This window comes from Danio rerio, chromosome 2 (genome assembly GCF_052040795.2).
Source record: "Danio rerio strain M-AB ecotype USA chromosome 2, GRCz13ab, whole genome shotgun sequence".
Classification (NCBI taxonomy): domain Eukaryota; kingdom Metazoa; phylum Chordata; class Actinopteri; order Cypriniformes; family Danionidae; genus Danio; species Danio rerio.
In genome coordinates, this window is record NC_141022.1 from 46,673,182 (window position 1) to 46,698,668 (window position 25,487).

At 34.6% G+C, this 25,487-nt stretch overlaps 2 protein-coding genes across 34 annotated transcripts in view; one reads left to right on the forward strand and one right to left on the reverse strand.

Moving 5' to 3' along the window:
• Positions 1–6,954, reverse strand: part of crema (cAMP responsive element modulator a) — a 41,173-nt gene extending 34,219 nt beyond the window's left edge. For 2 of the 6 annotated variants that reach the window (XM_087241274.1, XM_087241271.1), the window contains exons 1-3: positions 6,871–6,954; positions 2,907–2,988; positions 1,731–1,800 (exon numbers count right to left, since the gene is read on the reverse strand). In XM_087241274.1, the coding sequence (XP_087097400.1) occupies positions 1,731–1,790 (60 nt within the window). In that variant the 5' untranslated portion in view covers positions 1,791–1,800; positions 2,907–2,988; positions 6,871–6,954. Of the gene's footprint in view, positions 1–1,730; positions 1,933–2,906; positions 2,989–6,870 lie in introns of all 6 variants that reach the window. The other 4 variants (XM_087241272.1, XM_087241269.1, XM_087241273.1 and 1 more) reach the window with 2 other exon arrangements.
• Positions 6,955–15,308: 8,354 nt separating this feature from the next.
• pard3ab (par-3 family cell polarity regulator alpha, b) overlaps positions 15,309–25,487 on the forward strand; it is a 189,776-nt gene continuing 179,597 nt past the window's right edge. For 26 of the 28 annotated variants that reach the window (XR_015477619.1, XR_015477622.1, XR_015477620.1 and 23 more), the window contains exon 1: positions 15,329–15,646. Coding sequence is in view for 5 of the 28 variants with exons in the window: in XM_087239134.1 (XP_087095260.1) it covers positions 15,527–15,646 (120 nt within the window). In the remaining 23 variants the exon portion in view is untranslated. 28 annotated transcript variants of the gene reach the window in all.

The following is a 25,487-nucleotide window of genomic DNA, read 5'->3' on the forward strand; positions in this document are numbered from 1 at the left end:
ACAAGCCAAAATTAAAACGTTTTTGTTTCAAGTAACTTTTTTTATAATAATAGTAAAATGTTTGTTTATTTTAAATTCTGCTGCTACTCAGAAAAAAACAAGAGTTTATTTAAAAGAATTTAAATAAATTGTGGCTATTTCATTTATGGACTTGCTCAACTTGTAATGCTTCATATTTGTTTATTTTTGAGTTGCGCCTGTAAAACCTGTATTATTTAAAGTAATATACACACCCCGATGACTCTGCAAAAAAATGCATTTGGCAAAAACAAAAAAACCTAAATGGCTCTTCTAAAAAAAAAAGGTTGTTGACCCTTTGCTCTGAGTTTGTTTTAATTATCACTGCATTGTATACTTACAGGCTGGGCTGTTTATGTACAGTTAAAATCAGAATTATTAGCCCCCGTTTATTTTTTTCCCAATTTCTGTTTAACGGAGAGATTTCTTCAACACATTTCTAAACATAATAGTTTTAAAAACTAATTTTTAATTACAGATTTATTTTATCTTTGCCATGATGACAGGAAATAATATTTGACTAGATATTTTTCAAGACACTTCTATACAGCTTAAAGTGACATTTCAAAGGGGGGCTAATAATTCTAACTTCAACTATATACATATAAATCTAAATGTATGATTTGCTTGAACACTCCCTCAACTGAACTTGCTGCAAGTGAGACTGAGAAAATGAAAATGCATCATTCTTATCTTAATTTTAATATATATTTGTTGTTGGTCAGTTATCTACTAGATAAACAAGAATAACGAATACCATCTGAGGTGAAGTGCTTCAAAACCAGTCCGCTATATGCTTCAGTGCCAAAATGCAAATTGGTATGTTAAATAAAATAATAATCTTGCCTAAATAAAATTAAAGTGAAATAATCAAAGTTTCAGAGAAGCCTGTATATTTATCTGTATACATGGTTATTAACAAAATCATACATTGCTTCGGTAAATTACAATTTAATTCATTTAATCAATCAGGTACTTTGAATAAGCAGCAAAGGCGTTTACAAGGTAGGCTATTCGCAGCAGCACTAAAGTGTTTGCAGATTACCTCAAAAGAACAAACTCGGTTGGAAAGGTGAGAAAACTCAGAAACTCGTTGTGAGAAAGGAGGTGTCTACTTATTTGTGCCAGTCTGCCAGATAAAATTTTTTAAAACTCCTTGAATGGTATTTTGATCCCATGCGAGGAGGCAAAAAAAATTAAAACTTAAATAAAAAAAATTCCTTCCTCTGCTAAACATCATTTGGGAAATATTTGGAAAAACATAAAAAAATTTAAAGGTTGGCAAATAATTCTAATTTTAACTGTATATCAGACATGAATTAATTTATTTTCCTTCAGCTTAGTCTCTTTCCTCTCTTTAAAAATTAGATGTTACGAAACACCAACATGGAGTGGCTAAATATCAACTTCGGTATAAACAGCCCTGGGAGTAAGTAAGTAATACTACAGTATAGTATCTATTCAATGACCAAATAAAACTTATTTGACAAAAAAGAGATTCACCTAAATACAGCAGTATCTAAATACAATAATCCAACCATCCAATGTTATTATCTAAAACAATCCCTGTCTTGGCACACAAATGTGCATTACATCATATGTTCAGCTACAAATAACGTTTTAAAGCATGGGCTTTATACAGAAAACGAAACCAGCGTCATCCATTTGTGTAAGTCTTATATGCGTGTGAGTGAGTCAGAGTGAGACTGTACCTGACTTGTTGCTTTCTCAGTTGCACTGGCTTCCTGTTGCGCTACGGTTGCAGTTTCCATGGCGAACGGCCTAGCAACAGAGTAGAGAGGAAATGCACACTCAGCGCTCTGCGGAGTCAAACGTCATCCGATTTTTTAGCAGCCTGCTGAATTTGATGCAATAACCCTTCATTTAAGCACACCGCTTGCCAATCTGGTGATCCTACATGACATGCAATAATACAGGTTTGAATTGGTGGTGAAATGTTCATGGATTAGAGAAACGTACAGTTGAAGTCCATTCTTTTTCAGATATTTCCAGAGTGCTGTTTATGAGAGACAATATTTTTTTCAACACACTGATAAACATAACAGTTTTAATAACTCATTTATTTTGTCTTAGCCATGATGACAGTACATCTTTTTTCCTAGTTATTTTGCAAGATACTAGTGTTCAGCTTAAAGTGCAATTTAGAGCCTTAACTAGGTCAATCAGGTTAACTAGGCAAGTTTGGTTAATTAGGCGATTAATTGGTTTTCTTCAAGCTAGAAGGGCTATTGTATAATATATTGAACTGGATAGACTAAATTATATCATCAAAGACAAACAAAAGGACTATGACTATCTTTGGGAACCAGATATGAATATTATGAAAACTGAGTGTTTGTAAACATGTATTTTTATTTTCTACAGTATTGTTTTTGTTATTTTTTCATTACCTATTTTCAATGTTTCAATTCATTATTTTCATTCATTATTATTATTTACTTATTTTTATTTAACTATTATTTAGTTTTTTTTATGTCATTTAAATGTGTGAATTGTATGTATATTTGGGGTGTAACAGATCAAAGTTGATGGGTGATTGATGAAAGCATTTAGGCTTGTGGTAGGTTATTCAGGATGTAGTGGGTTTGTTAGGTCTTTTCTGTCTTTACTTGTTTAGCCTGCATTAATGCATTCAGTGTAAGCTGCACGATTAATCATATAAAGATCGGGATCTCAACACCCACGCAACATAAATTATAAATGATGGTAATTTGCCTACGTTTATTAATCCTTTGAATCTCTGCATTCAAATCTGTGTTTGAAAAAACGCAATAAATAACACAGAAGTCCTGGAATAACAGTTTAGAGTTTGAATATAACCACTGATGTTTATGGTAAAGATTATAATCACAGTCATATGCATTTACCTAGGTCAGGGGTCACCAATCTCGGTCCTGGAGGGCCGGTGTCCATGCAGGGTTTAGCTCCAACTTGCTTCAACACACCTGCCTGGATGTTTCAAGTATACCTGGTAAGACCTTGATTAGCTTGTTCAGTTGTGTTTGATTATTGTTGGAGTTAAGATCTGTAGGACACCGCCCCCCCCAGGAACAAGTTTGGTGACCCCTGACCTAGATGCTCAAAAATGAAAGTCGAACATTAAAAATATACTAAATAATCCTTAAAAAATGATCCATCTAGCAATGAAACATGGCGTTTTATAAGTGAATAATGAAATCATTTATTGAAAATTAGCCTAAAAATAAATATGGGTTGAACAAAATATAATGTTAGATTTTTACATTTAGCATTATCAGCAACAGTAGTAATAGTGCATTTTTCACAGTACTTAATATTTTACTATTTATTTTTATGCAGCTGATTATTTCTTCGTTTAGTTTTTAATTAAATTGGAGGTGCTGTTTGGTAAAACCAAAAGTGTCTTGCAGTACTGTTTTTGTAATAAAAGGACTGCAAATTTTATTTGTCTCCTCCTCTTTTTGGCTGATCCAAAACATGGTCTGATCCATGACTAAAAAAACATAATGTGATCTGAACCGTGAGATCCATTACACCACTAATGTATATGTAAATATACTGTACATATATAAAAAGGGTGTGTATTCTGTGTGCTGTTTTGTAGGCTATATTGTTATTGTATGCCTAGTTAATAAGGGGAGAGGGGAAAAAATCAATAATCATATTTGGGGAAAAAATTAAGCAATCAAATGTACAACAGTGGTTTGTTCTTTCACCAATTGAAAAAAAGAAATCTCAAGGAGGCTAACAATATTGACCTTAAAATTGTTTAAAAAAGAAACAGACATGAAAAATAGAAATAAATAAATCAAATAAATAAGACTTTCTCTAGAATAAAAATATAGGAATTACTGTGAAAATGTGCTTCCTCCATTAATTATGACTTGAAAAATATGTTTTTCATTCATTTTCTTTTCGGCTTAGTCCTTTTATTAATCTGGGGTCGCCACAGTGGAATGAACCGCCAACTTATCCAGCATATGTTTTACGCAGCGGACGCCCTTCCAGCTGCAACCCTCAACCCCAATCTCTGGGAAACATCCATACACACTCATACACTACGGACAATTTAGCCCACCCAATTCACCTGTACCCTATGTTTTTGGACTGCGGGGGAAACCGGAGCAGAAGATTTTTCAGCACATTTCTAAACATAATAGTTCTAATAACTAATTTCTAATAACTGATTTATTTTATCTTTGCCATGATGACAGTAAATAATATTTGACTAGATATTTTTCAAGACACTTCTATACAGCTTAAAGTGACATTTAAAGGCTTAACTAGGGTAAATAGATTAACTAGGCAGGTTAGGGTAATTAGGCAAGTTATTGTATAAAAATGGTTTGTTCTGTAGATTATTGAAAAAGAAACTAGCTTAAAGGGGCTAATAATTTTGTCCTTAAAATGGTGTTTAAAAAATTAAAAACTGCTTTTATTCTAGCCAAAATAAAACAAATAAGACTTTCTCCAGAAGAGAAAATATTATCAGACACACTGTGAAAATGTTCTTGCTTTGTTAAACATTTTTTGGGAAATATTTAAAAAAATAATAACTTAAAGGGGGGCTAATAATTCTGACTTTAACAATTAAGCAAATAAACATTTTCTGTTATGTTATACATTTTGTACCTATTAAACTTTTTTCAGTTTATGTCAATATCGTAACAATACTGTATACAGTGAAATAAGCTTCAGCAATTAATGGCAACAAGAAAATTTGATACCGTCAATAAGCCTAATCTCCTTACAGTGTAAAAATGTAAGGAGATTAGTGGATGTTTTGCCTTTGTGTGGGTCTTAGATACTGTACCTAACATAAAACTATAAGGCAGAAACAAAACATTTCGTAATCTTATGAGAAATTAAACGTGCTTGACGAATTTATGACAAAACAGCGAGTCACTGCTTCAGTATCTAATCAGAAGAACTCAATGAGAAAAACCAAACAAATTAATTTCTGTGCTGTACTTTACTCCATGCATCAGACATAAAAAAAAGTTAAAGACGAGATGTCCAAAAGTGTTGTTTGCATGATATTAAATATACAGAAGTGCTTTTATATATGAATCATATACATGATGTTTCAGCTTAAAATGCTCCAAATATGGATGAAATAATGTTCTACTATGCATTGCAACATATTCATTCATTCATTTATTTTCTTTTCGGCTTAGTCCTTTTATTACTCTGGGGTCGCCACAGCAAAATGAACCACCAACTTATCCAGCATATGTTTTATGCAGCGGATGCCCTTCCAGCTGCAACCCTTCACTGGGAAACACCCATACACTCCCATTCACACACATACACAATAGACAATTTATCCTACCCAATTCACCTGTACCACATGTTTTTGGACTGTGGGGGAAACCGGAGAAAACCCAGGAGAACGTAATTAGCCTTGTTAAGCCTTTAAATGTCACTAAGCTGTATAGAAGTGTCTTGAAAAATATCTAGTCAAATATTATTTACTGTCATCATGGCAAAGATAAAAAAAATCATTTTTTAGAGATGAGACTATTATGTTTAGAAATGTGTTGAAGAAATCTTCTCTCCGTTAAACAGAAATTGAGGAAAACATAAACGGGGAAGCTAATAATTCAGGGGATTTAATCATTCTGACTTCAACTGTATATACTAAATTACACCAGTATACTGTGATAAAAATGAAAGTATCATATCGTATTGTTACAGTCCATCAGTTTGTTATAGTTAATACTAAATAGTTTAAACAAAAGTAAATGCTGTAATATAACACTATAGTTTTTATAAATTACTGTAGTATTTTTTTAAATGTGGGATCAAATGATTACTGTTTTAAATAGTGAAATAAATTTAAACATTGCTAAACTGAATGACTTTAGGTGTTCTTTAATCACAGCAAAATGTACATTTTGAGTTTTTTTTTTTAGGTAAAAAATCTAAGGTCATATTCTGATTTACTGTACAATAGGAAAATTATTTCTTTCTTGACTGACCCATATGTTACATGACTGCAACAGAAAAACAAACAGACTGACTGGTGTTCAGAATGAATGCAATAACAGCAGTTTGGTGATTAAAACGGCACACAAACACACACACACACACACACACACACGCACACAGAGAGAGAGGGGGAGAAAGAGCAAGCTGCAGGCGCGTGCACTTCCTCGTTTACTAGACCAGCGCACAGTCTGCACACACTTCTAAACCATTCCAGCAGACTCAAACTACTCATGACGAAATATTTCGTTTCTCAGTTACTTTCAGCATATAGATCTTCTTTCCAGACTTCTATCTGAACTCAGTTTACTTAATGTTTTCTGACTGACAGAACAAGCGCGCGCAAACTTTGAACAGCTCGAGCTTATGTAACAGCAACAGTGGCACGCGGATCTGACATGCATGGGTACACAATTGTAACATTCAAGCTCACAAATAAATATAGGAAAGCTTTTCAACACTAGAAAGTTTTACATTTTTTAGGTTAGCCCACTATTTTCTGCACGTCCCCGAACCGTTACGTCATTCTCCACAAATGCAATACATTTTTAATAACGCCAAGCATGAATGTAAGTTGACCATTTCGCTTTATTGTATAGACTATTTTTGTGCGCGTTTTAGTCTGATTATAACCAACTCCAAACTTTTAAGTTAATATATCTATCGCTTTCAGTTATTCGCGGGTTTATTTTCCTGTCAACGGTAGTTTGGCGCTAACATTAGTTGAACCAGGAACAGCGTCCATGACAGCTTCGCTTTATTTTGTAAAAACAAACTGAACAGTGGCGACATGTTCATCTTCCTGCGTTCATCTCCAGATCCTTTCTGTCTGTCTGGTGGCGGATCGTGCCAGCAATAACTTACCCGAGTTTTACGTAGAGTCTCGTCACTCGTTACGGGTGGAGTGGAAGCCCGACTCGCTGCACACGTAGAGCCCACGTCAGCTCTGATGATGCGTCTGGGAGATGTGGACTATGCAGCCAGAGGCCCCGACAACGCACACACACATACACAAGAACACACTGGGTGGAGCATAGGCTGTCACTCGCCCTAAACTATACCGGTTGAAAAAGTTCAAAACAATGTCTACATTTGAGACTTAATAATAATAATAAGAAGAAGAAGAAGAAGAAGAAGAAGCATTTGATAATAAAAAGTGTAACAGACCTTAAACAAACGTAACAAAAACACTAGCTTAGAAACAACTTTTACTCAAAATAAATAAATAAAAAATACAAGCAAGTAAACAAATATTAAAATTTTAGTTTGTTTTAATACGTTTAATAAAAAGAAGTTTGATGAAACAGCGCCATCTAGTGACAAAAGAGTAACATACTTTCTCAGTTCTCACATACTTTCTCAGTTCTCACTATTAATGATGATGTCATAGCTTGATTGCAAACCCATTTATGCAAATCCACATTTTTGAAATAAGGAAAGAAAGAAAGAAAGAAAGAAAGAAAGAAAGAAAGAAAGAAAGAAAAGAAAAGAAAAGAAAAGAAAAGAAAAAAAGAAGGAAGAAAATAAAGAAAGAAAGAAAGAAAGAAAGAAGGAAGGAAGGAAGGAATGAAGGAAGGAAGGAAGGAAGGAAGGAAGAAAATAAAGAAAGAAGGAAAGAAAGAAAGGAGCAAAGAAAGAAAAAAAATAAAAGAAAGAAAGAAAGAAAAAAGAAAGGAATAAAAGAAAGAAAGAAAGAAAGAAAGTAAGAAAGAAAGAAAGAAAAAGAAAAGAAAAGAAAAGAAAAAAGAAAGAAAGAAGGAAGAAAGAAAGAAAAGAAAGAAAGAAGGAAGGAAGGAAGGAAAAAAGAAAGAAAGAAAGAAAGAAAGAAAGAAAGGAAGAAGGAAGGAAGGAAGGAAGAAAGAACGAAAGAAAGAAAGAAGGAAGGAAGAAAGAAAGAAAGAAGAAAGAAAGAAAGAAAGAAAGAAGGGAGGAAGGAAGGAAGGAATAAAGAAAGAAAGAAAGAAAGAAAGAAAGAAAGAAAGAAAGAAAGAAAGAAAGAAAGAAAGAAAGAAAGAAGGGAGGAAGGAAGGAAGGAAGGAAGGAAGGAAGGAATAAAGAAAGAAAGAAAGAAAGAAAGAAAGAAAGAAAGAAGCAAGAAAGGAAAGAAAGAAGGAAAGAAAGAAGGAAGGAAAGAAAGAAAGAAGCAAGAAAGGAAAGAAAGAAGGAAAGAAGGAAGGAAAGAAAGAAGGAAAGAAAGAAAGAAAGAAAGAAAGAAAGAAAGACTGGAATAAAATAAAGAAAGAAGCAAGAAAATAAAAAAGAAGGAAGAAAGGAAAGAAAGAATATAAAGCTGTCTATAACAGCGGTTCTCAAACTTTTTTCAACAAGTACTGTACCACCTCAGAAAAAAATGGTCTCTCCAAGTACCACCATATTGACCAGTATTAAAATACATAGAGTAGCAGGCCTAATTAAGCAATGAAAAAAAAGTAATGAAATCTAAATATTAGCTTGTATACTAAATATATGAGTTTGATCATATATTTTAATTAGATATTAGATCTGCTTACTGTGCATTGGAGTAGGCTTTGTGTGTCGGAAAAGCCTTTGATTAAACTATAATTAAACCACCTGGCATATAAAAATATGGTATACGCCCCCAACAATCTACAATATGGGGATGAGATAGCTACAAATGATTGATTACATAACAAACTTTACAAAATTAAAAACAAAATAAAAGGTTCACCCTATTCAAATCAATTTACTGATCACATCGGTGTTGTGTGTCAAAAGGTTGAAAGTGTGTTTGTTTTTTACTTTAAATATTTATCAATTCTTCAGCATACCACTAGTGTTACACGTACCACAGTTTGAGAACCACTGGTCTATTCTGAGTTTTTGTAGCTTGCTACTGTAAAACATTGAGGCTACAGCAGCATTTATGACATAATTGTGCAAAGAACTCTCAAGTCAGTGTTGATTGCTTTGGTTGGAAACTATGTGCCAGATTTGTTGTAGTGGAATGAACTGAAAAACAGGAGGGGCTCAGTGCCTCTGTCAGCAAAAACAGATGCTCATCTATAAATGATGAGTCACTGCAGACTCACTCCAGCATGGGATTCAGATTCAGCCCACCATTTGGGCTGGTTATGAGAAGATAAATACATGCACTGCCAGCAGATCTGAAACCACCAACTTTACCAGCACATGTTTTACACAGTGGATGCCCTGCCAGCTGCAACCCAGTATAGGAAAACATCCATACACACTCATTCACAAATAAACACTACGGACAATTTCATTTATTCATTCATTCATTTTCTTTTCGGCTTAGTCCCTTTGTTAATCAGGGTTCGCCACAGTGGAATGAATCGCCAACTTATCCAGCATATGTTTCAAGCAGCGGATGCCCTTCCAGCTGCAACCCTTAAGTGGGAACCTTCCACACACACTTATTCACACACATACACTACAGAAAATTTTAGTTTACCCAATTCACCTATAGCGCATGTCTTTGGACTGTGGGGGAAACCGGAGCACCCGGAGGAAACCCATACCAACACGGGACAAGCAAGCTCCACACAGATACGATAACTGACCCAGCCGGGACTTGAACCAGGGACCTTCTTGCTGTGAGGCGAGAATTCTGTCATAATTTATTCCCTTGACTTGTTCCAAATCATTGTTTTTTCTTTCGTTGAATGCAAAAAGAAATATTCTAAATAATGTTGGAAACCTGTAATCATTGACTTAGTAGGAAAAGCAAATACTATTAAAGTCAAAGTTTACAGGTTTCCAGCATTCTTCAAAACATCTTCTTTTGTGTTCAACAGAAGAATAAAACTTTTTGCACTTATAAAATGTATTAATTAAATAACATAATTCAATTGTTTAAAATGTGTTGAAACAACACAATTATTTAGTTTTTTGAGGGCAACGTAATTATTTAATGTTCAATCCACTTAAAATTGTAAAAACGATTAAGTTAACCTAAAACCGACAGGACAACGGATTACAGTTTTTTACAATTGCTATGACACTTTTTTTCAATACATTTAACAAGTTTCCTAAACTCTTAACACGGTTAGCACAGCATCCATCTTCGTGGGCTATACAATTAACACATTTCTTGTTGCTTTGACACAAAATGCATTCAGTTAACACAAATTTAAAATGCTTGAACTTCTTTTACACACAAACTCAACCAAAACCAAAACAATGTAATTTTACAGTCCAATTTACCAATGCTTTCACACAGTATGTCAGAACAGATATGTTCTTAACAGAACCTATATAGGCTAAAGCCAAAGTAAACAGCTGTTCATAGTGTCAATTGAAACACAAATATACTCCCTGCATATATGTATGTATGTATGCATGTATGTGTGTGTGTGTGTGTGTGTGTGTGTGTGTGTGTGCGTGTGTATACTGTATATGACAGCTCCCATCTCCCATATGAACATGATTCCCATCTAGAAAGCACACTCATGTGTTGAGATTTTTCAAATCACATGATCATATGTATGTTCTAAAAAAGGACTCATAAGGTTTTTGAAAGGAACAGTAAGCACATTGCAAAACTCCGTCACCAATACGTCCAGATAAGGTTATGCAATACAGTGATTACTTTATGCACAGTCTGTTTTGCAGTAAATGACTCAATAAACCTGGCATTCATTAGTACATACATTAGCTATAGTACAGTGAACCATTTACACTGTGTCTAATTAATTTTAGAGAGTCATGAAGTTGGAGGTCAATCAAGTCCCACATGAAATTATCTATGTTGACGAGACTGGCTTCAACTTGGCGAAAAGGCATCGCCGTAGGAGAAACATAATAGGCCAAAGGGCCATCGTTACCATGCCGGGCCAGAGAAGAAATCGGGCAAATGCAGAAGACCAGGCAGAATAGAAAATTACTTTGTTTTTTTTATTATAATTGCGATGGTTTTTCTGTTTGTATATCTAGCAGTGATGTCCTTTTGCAAATAAAGTCTGTACTGCAGCAATTCTGTGTCTGTATTTTTTAAAATCAACTATAAATTTTATAAAGCAATTATTTTCTTTATTTTTGTATTGAATCTTTGCAGTAAAAGAACGAAAATGCCTGCATTTTCTAAACCAACAAAATGAAAATGTAAAGAGGCTTTAAATATAAGGGCAGAGCTGACACATAAACTAATGCAGTTTCTGTAATTTTAGCTGATGATAGTGTTTTTATTGTCAGTGTTTTCTGATTGACTGAATGTTTCTGTTGGAAGAGAACATGTGTTTGTGTTTTGAACAATTATGTCATTTTGAAACATGTTCGCAGTGTTTTGTTAGACATGGTGTAGTGTGTTTATTATTGTATTTTGAAAAGAAGTTTAGAAGTTTAGTTTACAATGTGTGATTTTGAGCATGAAATTAACTGTTTTGTCAATTGTTTGTTTTAGGTGTGTTGCTGCGTTAAGAGTTTAGCAAACTTGTTAAATGTATTGGAAAAACTGTCATAGCTATTGTAAAAAACTGTAAGACAACATCAACAGACAACATGTACGTCAACTATGCTGATTTTCCTAAACATGCGGGCAATGAGAGTAGACGAAGACAAATGGGAAGTAGAAAGCAGAAAGCAGGCATGGGAATTTTGGCACAAATGGAACTCCATAATATAATGGCAGAATTTGTATTTTTGGATGAGCTGTCCCTTTAACACACAGACGGCGCAGATCCGATATCTAACTATAGCATGACATGAGGTGCTAGTAGTAAAGTTTGCTGCTGGACTTTATGAGCAATGGATCTTCTTGAGCATCTGGTCATTGTACCTCACGTAGATCAAAGTGTGCTCCTGTAATCCTACAGCTGTTCCACTAAAGCTTCACTCAACTGGGCTTGCAGAACTAATCTGTATCAGGCCCTGGGCGTGTGTGCACCGTATCACTGTCCAATACCACCTGCCCACTGTTTCTATTTTAGTACAGCTCTGCCCTACTAGCAGAAAGTTAAATGTGACACACGTATATACATAAATGCACACACAATTGCCCACATGCCTGGAAACCAAAGCTGAATTATTCACACCTTGATGTGTGGAGGTGACATTTAAAAACATTCTTTTGAAGAAGTAATAAGTTAGCAATTTATGAAATAAATAAAAAAAAAAAAAAACGTAAAGATGAATAGATATATTTAATTTATGTTATGGGGTTTGAGAAGGGGCCTAGCAACCCGGGAGATTGGGGGTGGAATACATCCTCCTTAGTTTTAGAAACAGACTATTTAGAAACAGGTGATTAAGAATGTAAACTTTTGGATTTCATACAGCTGTTAGGGTTAGGGTTAGGGTTAGGATCACTTTTAAAGTCACTTTTAAAATGTCCACTACACCCCTGGGTTTGAGATTAAAAATTGAGATGGAATGTGTAAAATGAAAGTAATTGGCAACTTGTTATCTTATATTGTTCATCTCATTTGTCCTTTTAAAACATGATTTGTTTATGAATTTAAATTAACATTTTATGCAACAAAAATGTGCACTGTTCAGATTGACTACTCTTTTGATATGTTAGGGATAAAAACATCCACTGAATTAAACTGCTGTAAAAATGCATCAGATAAATATTTTTTCAAATTTTTTTTTGCATAAATCTGTTACTCAACCTCAGTCGTGATTAAAACTACTAAATTGTACAGTAAATTTACAAAACATGTCACTGATTCATGAAAACTACTAAATTGTATATAAAATTTACAAAACATGTCACTGATTTGGTGAAAAAAAATCACAAAGAATGGTGTATCTTCAATATAAAAAGTAGTTGTGGACTGTTTTTTTTTTTTTTGGACATGTGAATGATTAGAAACAACATTGGCTTTAACCCATTGCTAGACTTAATTTTTTTCTCCCTAATTTACTGTTGGTGGCTGTTTTGCCCCATTGACTTCCATTATCACTACATATGATGGTGTACAAATACACAGTCTTTGTTTTTGCTTACTCCAGTTCCAAGATTCATATTTTGATTTTCTCAGACACATCAAGGTAAGTGTGCACAGGTCACTCTCACACTCACAGACACACATACACACACTTTAATTTGCTGTTATACTCCATGTAAAAACCAGAAACTAAGCTTTTTTCTTTTTTTTTTCTCAGGCCTATCTAAAGTTTTATTGGTGCCAACTGATGATCAACAGTAAAAAGGACCAATTTTATCTCTTCCCAACTGGGAGAACCCCCAACAATTAAAAATGCATGATTATATGGTATCATGGTGCTGTAATCAGAAAAATGTGGTTATGATGGAAGTCAGTGAGGCAAAAACAGCCACCAACAGTAAATTAGGGATTAAACAAATCAAAAACAATGCATCAATGGCAATGTTGTTTCACGTGTCCAAGATTTTGATAAAAGATTTTGAAAAATTCCAGTCCTATTATTTTTAGATTGAAAATACGTCATTTTGTGTGTGTTTTTTCCACCAAAGTAGTAGTTTTAATCCGCACTGAGGTTGATTAACAGACTTATGCAAGAAAAAAAAGAAAACATTATTTATCTAATGCATTTTACAGCAGTTTAATTTTCAAAGCATTTTGTCAAAATATGCGTCAAATAAGATTTGTCACTGAAAATCATTCTGCTAGCAGAAACAAAGAAAAAGTCATAGCCAATTCAAGACACAAAATCACCCCATGAGTGGATGAAAACATCCCCAACAGTACATAAGGGTTAAAGTAAAGCTGGTTTATTGAACCATAAAGGCTATTTTTATATAACCCTTTTATTTTGGTGGTTTATTTTTCACGTTATAACTCTATCAGAATATCTTAAATATTCGTTAACTTTAATCCATAATGGCAAAATGGTTGGATAATCCTTTCTTTTGCTGATGCATTCTAACGGGGGAAGGTTAGTGTGATTCCTTGATCAGAGTGGATGTCTGACACGATCTCTACTTGGACAGAGTGTCACATGTGTTGAATTTGTATACGTATATTGTGTTCAACAGAAAAAAAAGGAATTTCATAAAAGTTTATAACACTTTGAGTGTGAGTAAACAGTGAGGAAATTTTCATTGTTGGGTGAACTATTCCTTTAGTCCATTGACTTGGATTTTATTACGTTTTTATTCACGGTTATGGCTTAAAGTCATCATAAATATTATACAAAAAATAAAATTCATCTGCATCTTGGGAGAGTGAGTAAATTAAAGAGATAGCTCACACAAAAATGAAATATACTTTTTCCCAAGTGGTTCCAAAATTTTCTTTTTTCTGTTCACTAAAGATGATATACTAAAAAACATGTAAATATTGACTATCATATGGGAAAAACAAATATAGAAGTCAACATTTGGAGTGTTTGGAAACCTTTCATCAAAGTTGTCATAAAACTATTCAACAAAAGCCACTCTTGTCTTAAGACAATTGTGAAACTTTTCAACAAAACTTGGATCCACTTCAAATGTTGACTGCTGTACTGTGGTAAACAATAATTACAGATTTCCAAAACATTTTCCAAAATAACTCATTTTATGTTAAATTAAACAAACACACTCAAACAGGTTTGTGACAAGCAGGGGCAGATTTAACCAATAAGCAAGGTAAGCGGCCACTTAGGGCCCCATGAAATCTGAGGGACCCCAAATAAATACCTAGAAGTCTAAATGATACTATAAATTATACATAACATTGTTTTCTATTATATTTTGTATACAGTGAGGGTCTAAAAATGTTAATTTTAAGGTAATTATTACATCTGTGCAAATGTGTTCCCCACCTTCAATCATGGACCAGTCCAGCAGTCAAATCAGTAAAGATTTAGTTTTAAAAACGAAATCGTTCAATTATTATGTTTAGTTGTGAATTCAACTTAAGAAAACAAATAGTTTCAAAAGTTTTACAAGGTGCTTTACATGTCATTATTAATTTGCATAAAAATAAAATGTAGAAAACGAGATGGAAATATATTTTACAAAAAAAAAAAAAAAAAAACAGCAAAATAAATTTTGGGCCCTTTGGTTGGAATTGCTTATGTCCCCAAAATCCCACAATCTGCCCCTGGTGACAAGTGAAGGTCGTTTGGAAGAACTATCCCTTTAACACAATGTTTATTTTAGGTAGCTGGCCCTTTAAGACACTGAGATTTCATTAATTCATCCATAAGACTCCTAAAGATAATAAATCCTTCGAATGTTAATAAACACACATTTTACTATTATTTAAAAAAAAAGTTAAGGCGTTAATTTTTGAACAAATAGTGTCACATATATATTTCATAATATGTGCCAATTTCAAGCATTACCGATACGGCAGTTCGGCTTCACCGCCAGAGGGCGCACAAAACCCATTGTCGTTGCTCCCAAACCGATTGAACACGGCGCGGTTCCCGTACACAGACCCCAAACACTAAACAGGTGGTCATACACCGCGGCACAGCGTCCGCCGCGATGAAACGGAACGGGTACCGACCGTAAAGTCACACCGATCCGCCAAGGTGCTGAACCAAAGATTATTGATGATCTTGACACCAGAGCACGGGAGCCTTTGATCCCGAGTTTCCCTTGGATTCGGGAAGGAGTGTTGGAACTATGAAAGTGACGGTGTGTTTTGGGAGAACTCGGGTCGTGGTTCCGTGCGGAGACGGAAACATTAAAGTGCAGTCGCTCGTCCAGCAGGCCGCGATGCGGTACCGGAGAGCGATCGCCAAGGTGAGATGCTGTTTCACTGTATCATCTGATTGTGCTTTGGAAACATAGTTGCGCCGGTGAGGGCTGCAAATATGGCGGTGTGGAGACGGAGTGAGTGAGCGGGGGAAGGGATCAGGACCGTCCGGACACTTTAACTCTGCTCAACACTTCAAAGAACGCCTTTATTCCCCATTAAATAAAGCGCTGTGTGTTTTTATCCTGCTACAGTGTTCCAATCCGCCTTCTTTGTTCTTTATGTCCACAATGGTGCTCTGAAATCCACTGGGAAGTAGGGCAATACGAAGTAATGTTGTAAAGGACGAAGTTTTCTCCATGTTATTATTATCTCTATTTAGAAATGACAGCATTTAATAGAAGGCAATATTATGTATATTGAGTTTTGGTGTGCACGGCTGGTTGCTACAGCTGACGCATCATTAACGTTATGCTGTTTGATGAACAAAATGTCTTGAACTTTTGTCTTGTATTTGTGTGTGTGTGCGTGCGTGCGTGCGTGTGTGTGAGAGAGTGAGTCCTAGGCTTTGTTTCAATGAGGCTGCTGCTAGGCTAACAGTCATAACTCAGATGTCTTTTACACGGTTTATACATGTAACCCGTTGTTTGGAAGTTAAAACGCAGATATACTTCAAGAGAGCGAGGCGCCAAAACAGGGACGCTGTCGGTCAGGAATCAACAAGCGGTCGGTTGAGCGCGAGAACTCCAGCAGACGCTCAGCTCGACGCGTCGTTAGCAGTTATGGGGCGCTGAGGATGTAATTAACATCAGCCTAGTGTTATTGTGATAATTTGAACATTTTTATACGATAAAAACAGATTAGGGCTTAAATATCATTACAAAACTTTAAACATGTCATACTAATAGAAAATGCCCTTATTGTTGTTCATAGCGGGTCGACCTCTCACGGGGGCTACCATGTTGTCATCGTTTGATTTTTCTTTTTTTCCAAGAGCAAACTCCGCCTCACGCGACTCATTTGATTTCATTTGTCTATTGGTATCGGCGAGGAATGCGAGTTTTCACAAATTCCCACGATCAGTCATTGTTTGAATAAATGATTAATTTATCAATTAATCGTTAACCTCCAACATCCAACATGTGTTTACTTCAGTTGCTTCAGGACATGGTGTGCAGATGACACACAAAACGCAAGCATCCCCACCCTAAGCTTGTTTTTACTGTAAATAAAAGCTTAGAGGATTGTAAAAATTATTTATGACAGATAATTCAATAGAAAGTAATGACTAACTCGTTGCTTCAGCATTATTTATTGTCTATTCTGCAGCATGCTGTCAAAAATTGAATTTACACTGAGGAAATTATGATTACAAGTTTAATTTAAAATGTTTTGCTGTCAGAAAGAATTAAATGTACATGCTATTCATTGGCAAACATACAAACATTCGCCCAACTGGAATGTGAGTGTACTGCCGATTAATGAATGTTTGTAATACTGTTTTAGTCAAATACATTGGTAATTCTATTTTTTTAAACATAATTTTGAAACCTGGCTTTTAGTATTTTATCTTTATGTTTCCAGTATTGTCAGCATTTTTTTCTCCATCTTTTGATTATTAAATTGAACGCTTTACCAAGACCAAAGTAGGGCTTTGCAACATGTCGTTTCAGCATCGATATTGTAATGTGATCATTCGCAATAGTCACGTTGCACGATTTGTTGAGGAGTTTGTAATTTATCATTTGCTAGTGTTTTTGAGGCCTGTGACTGTATGAGAATTATAAAAGCATTCAGGCATAAGAAGTTATACCATCAGTAACTTTAATAATGATTAATTTTATTGAATTATTTTTGTTAATAATTACTGTACTTGAATACTATTAGACATGAAAAAAACGATACATCATTATTTCAATTGTATGTTTTTTCTTTTTTGTATTTATGTATGCTTTTAATTTGATTATTAGATTTTTTTATGCAGATGCCCTCCCCAACAGAATCATCCCAATCAATCTAAAATGATAAATTCTTTCCAAATAGAGTCATCTGGTGAAATTTTATTCATATCGCAATATTTATCGAAGACTAGTGTTGTCACGGTACTAGGATTCGATACCAATCAGTACTGAAATTTGTAAAAACATCCATTTCTCTTGTGAAATGGCACCAACAACCATGCCACGTTCAAAGTCACTTAAATCACTTTTCTTACCCATTCTGATGCTCAGTTTGAACTGCTGCAGATTGTCTTGGCCATGTCAACATGCCTAAATGCATTCAGTTGCTGCCATGTGATTGGCTAATTAGAAATTTGCATTAAAGAGCAGTTGGACAGGTGTACCTAATAAATTGGCCGGTGAGTGTAAGTGTACCAGCATAATCAAATCAGATCAAAAAAATAAAAGTCAATACAACTAAATCCAAAATGCCCATGGATGTTTGTTGTGTGAGATGGAGAAACAATTTGGGCTTGTGTTTTGACCACTGTTTGCACCAACAGATCTCCCAGAATAGCTTAACGTCTGGTTTGCGCCTGAGAAATCAGCCTTCATGATCAGCACTTAGAGTAATAGCGTTCAATACACGGCTTTTACAGTTAAATGATCTGCGGCCCAGAGATTTCAGAGCAATATGAAGGACGAGCTGGAGCGAGCATGACAAAAGCTTGTTTGTTCACATGAATAAATTATTTTGTCTTTTAGTAGTGCATGCGGATAATTGTTTATGTGTGTTTCAGTGCTGGCCACCTGTGAGTGTGTGGTGCGTGTGTGGTGAGCCAGTGTTAAATAAAAAGCTTATTGCCACTTTGCTTTCTCTTAAACAGAACAGCTGCTGTTGTATATGGCTGTGATGACAGTTGTTATTATGAAGTTGTAGAGGTTTATCATGAGAATATATAGTTTCATTTTGGCTGAGCAGTTATTATATTCTCATCTAGGGTTCTTGTTATGGCAAATTTAATTTTACGACAATTAAGGATAGCCTGACGTGTGAAAGTTTTGAGCCAGCTGTAAATTATTATGCCTTGCAAACATAAACAATAGCTTTTCAGGTCTGTATTGAATATTGTTGTGGAGTTAATTGTCACCAACTTTAGTTTACTGGCAGGATGTATTCAATTATTTGTTGAAATGGCATCAGTTCTGTCAGTGAAAGCTGAAAATGAAAAATCACTGCATGTGTATAGAAATGGATGTTTTAAAAGTTTCAGTAACGATTGGCACTGAACTTGATACTTTTGGATAATAGTTAAACATCGCATGTTTTAGGTTGCTGAAAGAACATTTGCTCCTTAGTTTTTTTCTGGCTTCTTTGTTTTTTTACACTTCATTCTCACGTTCTGTTTCTGAAAGGATTAAATGTTATTATCTTCAGCTCAAGAAGTTTGTTTTTCAAATATAGTTGCGCGGTGAGCTCTCTCGAGAAAGTGAAATCACTCACACTTTAGACGACCTTGTAAACAACAACAGGGCACTGGGTAGATTCTGCTCTGCTTTGTGGCTGTTCATCAAGACGTCGACAGGGTATGTTAAAGTTTGGGTTCACCATGGCTCGTTATTATATGTATATATTATTACGCTGTAATGTCTCGGCTGTGTATTTAAAATTGCCGTGTCCTTTGTTTTCATTCCCCTGGCCTGTGTGCGAGCTAGTGACGTATCTATGTAAACCAATAGCATTCAGCTGTGCATCTAGCTCCGACTTTTAGTACCCGTTTGAAAGGCTACCCAAAAAGTGGTACGGAACGGTTAATTTTTTGGTACATTTTGACAGTGGAAACGGTCATAAAATATACTGAGCCGTACCGTACCTCTCAGTGGAAACGGGCCATAACCTTCTCACCCAATGTTTATGTTTTTAATATTTATATTGTTTGCTAATTAATAATCTCATGTGGAACTCTGAATCTGCATCTCATTTTGGAGTCTGCTACCGCTCACTGGAGGTCGCATTTCGGTCATGGGTGCATGCTTTGAGAGCTTTCTGAATGAAAGATCGAATGAAATGCGTTTTCCAATGAGGCAACCCGGGTTGCTGAAATATAAACCAAAGACAGCGTTCCGGCACGTAACAGACATTATTAAAGCAGAATATCTGAATTCAGCACTGTTTTTCAGATATTTTTTTTCTCCTAGCATGTTTCTTAAATATCTGCAAACATATTATGGTATTTTTATGCTTTAGAAGAGTCAAAAACTTCACACAGCACCTTTTATATGTTGTTTCTGGAACTGAGTTGTTAAGCTCAGTGAGAGTTAGCTCGTTTTGATGATGTTGATGATGGTTTAGTAGATATACTGATGGTTTGGAGTATCAACGAGACTATGTTTCTGTTGTGACGTTGCTTTTATAACACAGAAGTGGCGTGTTTGTGTGATGTAGCTGATATGCTGATGTCCAGCAGTAGTTTGTATCTCAGGAAATAGAGTCATGTGAACAATAAAGCACATTGACTGTGCTCTGGGAGAGAAAGTGCTTGCAAATGTGTGATCTGCAGTGTCCTTGGGTTTGCTACATTGTCACCCATTCAGTTTGCTCTCCTCTCTGTCCCCAAATGCCTCCGCTACTCTTTAACTGCATTCAGCTTTGGCTTCTTTCTTTCTTTCATGTCCCTGTCTGTGCTCTAGGCTTTCAACTGCTTTACAAACCAAACACACAAACAGAGGTGTTCTGTGTGAGACTCTGGACTTCAGGTTTTTAGTGCTGAGATTATTATCCATCAGAGCACCGGCATACATTATTCCTGTCCGAGTGTGTAATCTCTGCGAGTTTTATGGGTTATTAGTCCATGTATGTGTGTGTGTTCGTTATATTGAAGGGCTCCTATAATCCTTGTTGGATCACAGTGAAGAGAAATATGACAACAGATTGACAAAAACATATGGAAAGGCATTAAACTGAAATACTGATGTTTAATGTGATCTTCGATGTGAAATTGAGCTATCTCAGCTGATCGCTCCTCTGTAGCCTGTTGCACAACAATGCTGCGCCTAGAACTGGATTCTGACTGACTATTTTGTGTCATGGTGCTTGCATGTTTTTAGTAGTTGTGCTGTTTGCTTTGTTTTTGCATGACAATTTATTTTAAAATGAGAGAAATAAATGCATTATAACAGAGAAGGTCAACGACTTCATATCGCTGAACACTGAGTGTCGTCGCAATAAATGTCATTTTTATTTCTTTGAATTTTATATGCAGATATTGAAGTTTTAAGGATAGTGTTTTTTTTTTGTCAGGTAATGACAAATAGGGATGCACTGATATATTGGCCAGCGATATTCATCAGCTAATATTGGATTTATTTAAAGCTATCACAATAATTTAAAACTTTTAAACGACCTTTAGGTCGTAGAAACTGTAGGTTTTTAAACAGTGTTTTTTTTTTTTACATAATGACAAATAGGGATGCACCGATATATTGGCCACTGATATTTATCAGCCGATATTAGATTTTTTTAAAGCCATTGCAATAATTTCAAATCTTCAAACTACCTTTAAGCTGTAGAAGCTGTAGGTTTTCAACAGTGTTTTTCTCAGATAATGACAAATAGGTATGCACCAATATACTGGCTGTTGATATTTATCAGCCGATATTGCATTCATTTAAAGCTATCGGCAAAAATCTGAAACCTTTTTAAGCTGTAGAAACTGTAGCTTTTAAACTGTTTTTTTTTGATAACAACAAAAAGGGATGCACCGATATATTGGCCACCGATATTTATCAGCTGATATTGGATTCATTTAAAGCAATCTGCAAAAATCTTAAAAATATAAAATGTGCCTTTAAGCTATAGAAGCTGTATGTTTTAAACAGTGGCTTTTTTAGATTACGACAATAAGGGATGCACCGATATATTGACCACCCATATTTATTAACCAATATATATTTAAAGCTATCAGCAATAATGTGATAAATTAGATACTAAAGATTAATTACATGGAGGTAATGAGATTCACGTTTTGATTTACCTCAGTTTTGTTCTCTGAGCAAACCCATTGCAAAAATACCATTGATTAGTTCAGTCTTATACATCTTGGACCATAAAATAAACTGTCAGCATAGCACTTTAGTAAATTAATATTTTTCTAGAGGAGGAAAATGTATAATTTTTAACAAATAGTGATAGCACTGGTGTTATCTGTTAAGTTTATTAAATATGTTCTATTATACATCAAATAATAGTTAGTGTTGTAAAAGAAATATTGAATAGCAAAAATCGCAGTTTGAGTGTTTAACATGTACCTTTCTTGATATATTATATATTCATTAAAATAATTTAATAGAGAAAAATATAGTTGTAAAAAAATTGCAATTTACTACACTGTAAAAAAAAAAAAAAACTGTAAATTAAGAATTTCTGTATTTTTTGATTCACAAGTGCTTTTTATTTATTTACGGTTGTGAAATGTATTATGATCTTGATCTCTGTTCTGTCGACTTTTGATGTTGAAAATTCAACTACAGTTTAACAAAGGGACTTTTTTGACGTTTCAGTAGTTTGAAATAATATAATGTATAACAAATAACATATTGAGAATTAAGTCTGTAAAATAACAGAAAATGTACTGCCAGTTTATTTAGGTTTTTGTACTGTAATATACAACACCGATCCAGACAATATATCACTTCACACTAATAAAAAAGTTAATAAAAGTCACTTTCTCAAACTTTTCAAGGTTAAAAGTTTTGGAAGAAAGATCAAGATCCCATAATGCAATTCAAAAGCATAGATAAACGGGGTAAATAATAAAAACATAAATCACAAAATATGCAAAACTGCTTGTCTACGGAAAATTAATACAGTGTAATATCGATATTAGAATTGAATGAAACATGAAATTTTTTTTGTGAAATCAGTATCAGTCCCCTTTAAAAACTATAATGGTCCATCACTGATAAAAAAATAAAACTAGTTGTTTTCAGAATATTCACCGAAAAAATTAGAATTCTATCATAATTTTGGATTTCCTTTTTCTAGTGCACACAATTTAAGACAGTTTGAAGAATGTTAGAAACCCGTAGAAAGTTTAAATGATTAAACATTACAGATATGAAAATTCTGTTCATTAAGAAAAAAGGAAGAGTTGATATTTTCCTCATTCTGTGATTCATAAACGAGTTCATGTTAGTGTAGGAAAACACCCAGTGATTGTTATAATCACTGCTGAGCTGACGGAGTATGTTTTCTTTGATCAGATGACTTTATAATCTGTAAATGAACTTGACTCTTTCACTGAGGGTGGGTGTGTGTGTGCGTGCGCGCGCCTGTAATCTCTCAGTGTGATGTGATTGAATAGGTGAAGGGCTCAGCTGTCACACTGACACGGATAAATAGTTACACAAGCCATTGAATTGTTTCGAAAGCAGAAGCCTTAAAATGAAGCATTGTGTCCGATACGGATCCAATAAGGAACTGCATTCAAAAAACAGAAAGCTGTCAGACATGCCTGTTTTGAAAAAGTCTGGTGAAAGACCTGGGGCCTGTTTCAGAAAGGAGGTTAACTGAAAACTTAGAGTATTTTTACCCTGAAATGAGAGAAACTCTGGGTTTTCCGTTTCAAAATGGCAGGTTTGTTAAACTCTAGAAAGCAGGGTAAGTCAAGCATGTTTCTGAAAGAAAGGTAACTTTAACTCAGAGTCAGTTACTGTGGAAACTTACTCTGTGAATCTAACCTGGTCAAAAGCAGGTTTTATTCTCTAAACTCAGAGTTTCTGTCGGTCTCCTCCCCTTTTTTAAAGATGAAGCGGTATTTCTCACCTTAGCCTTACGTTTCCACCCACCTATTTTAATGCTCATTTTGGATACGTGCATAAAAATGATTGATAGAAACGTCATGATGCACATAACTTTTTAAAATATGCATAAAAAACGCGCATAACTGAGTAGGATAAACTTTTATTCGATAGAAAATGTGCGCATAAACTACTATGGAAACACTTTTACTGAACAAATTACAGTATGTACATTAAAAAAGATCATGATCATATGATAATGAAAATGTGTGTAAATGGACAAACCAGCAGGCTGAGCACACTGTAACATGTCTTAAGTATTTATTAAATACTGGTATATTTAAAGTTATAAGTGAATTTGCTGTGGAATAATTATTTTTTTTGTTGTTCAGTCTTTATAACGACAAATAAATAACTATAGCCAACAACAATACATCACAATAAATCTCTATAATTGGTATATCTTTATATCAGGTAGGCAGCCCAAGTACTATTATCATGGGATTCTGGGTAATTCCCAGTCTTGACAACATGTGCTCCAGCCAGGCCACCAGAGATTTTGTCTTGCCGTACAGCTGTATAATTCACTGTAGAATTAAGCGTGCTTTGAAAGCATTTCAGTGTGTGTTGTATTAGTAATATGTGTGATGTTTTGTGCTATAGGTAGTCTTGATATTGAATTGTGCTCTGCTTCTACTTTAATCATTTCAAATTCCCTCAATTTCTACTGAATCTTAGATTCCTCCACAGGGAATGAATCTGTTAGTGGACTAGATTATATTGGAAAACACAGTATGTTGGTGTACTAGATATTTTGAAAAACAGTGTTAGTACATTCCCTGTGGAGACACAGCCTCCTGCTGAACTTTCATTGGAGAAACACTCCGGTTTAGATACTCGAGCATAATTAAAAACATTCCTTTAGTGACTTTTCTGTAAAATAATACAACATAATACTTAATAATACACCTTCTACGTCATCAAATAATACATCTTCTTTTTCTCCGTAATACCACTTTTACATTTCACAACACTTTTGTCCAGTGAGTGGCAAAAAGCATGATTCAAATCTCATAATATAATAGTTTTCTAATGACAGAATATGTATTTTATTTTTATAAAACATGGGCTCTTTGGAAATATGTGCTTCAGTGTACATTTTCATGAAGCTGCAAAAACATTCTTCATCATACGTTTGACTGCAGTTTTTAGGTCAAATGAATGCTTTTTTGACGACAGTTTGACGACAACTTTTGTTTTTTTGTTCACTACTAATAAATACAGGGACATTTTATTGATGAAGAACGTATTAATTTCACTCAGTTCTTTCTACTGTTCTTGGAAATATGTATAAAAAATAATACATGTTTGTTTTTTCAGCACCATTGTTTTCGATGGCCTCCTCCAGAGTTTCATCCACTTCTACTGTAAATGCAGCACAAATGTCGAGAAAAAAAGCTAATTCAATTTGTTTAACTGGGGTTTATTCCTGTCAGATGCTGAAGTCACCGTGCATTTGTTCATATTAAACACTTCACTTACTGATCGCTGTAAAACTAGTTAATCAACGGCTCTCTCTGTCAATGAGCTGAACTTCGACTTGTGTGACTGACAAATGCTGTACCTGGCATGGTCAAATCCAGTCACTTTTAGTGCAGATTTCTCTGGGAAAGCAGTGAATACATATATCATGTCTTTTTTAAGTGTTGTTCGTCTGTAAATGACATCAAAAGCTGCACAATGTGACGATATCCTTATTTTGTTTTGACATTTGTACTGCTTTTACAATAGGAGTGGATGGAGCTCCCTAAATACGCCATCTAAAACAATGGCGTCACCCATGATTCAATGTAAATGTGGATTTTTAGGAATAATGTAAACATGTCATGATTTTTTTTCTACATATTTCACAAAGAGGCATATTTACATTGTGTCCACTTGTTAATGGAATGATGTATGGAATATTGTTTTCGGGTCTAAGCTGCTACTCATTTGAATTGAAAAAAATATTCAATTATGGCCACTTTTTAGTCATATCAAACATTTAAGTAAATTTTATATAAAGTTATGGTGTACACAACAGTCTCTGGACTTGCTTCATCACAAATACCAAAATTGTAACAATTTCTAAAAGATTAATCACTTTCTG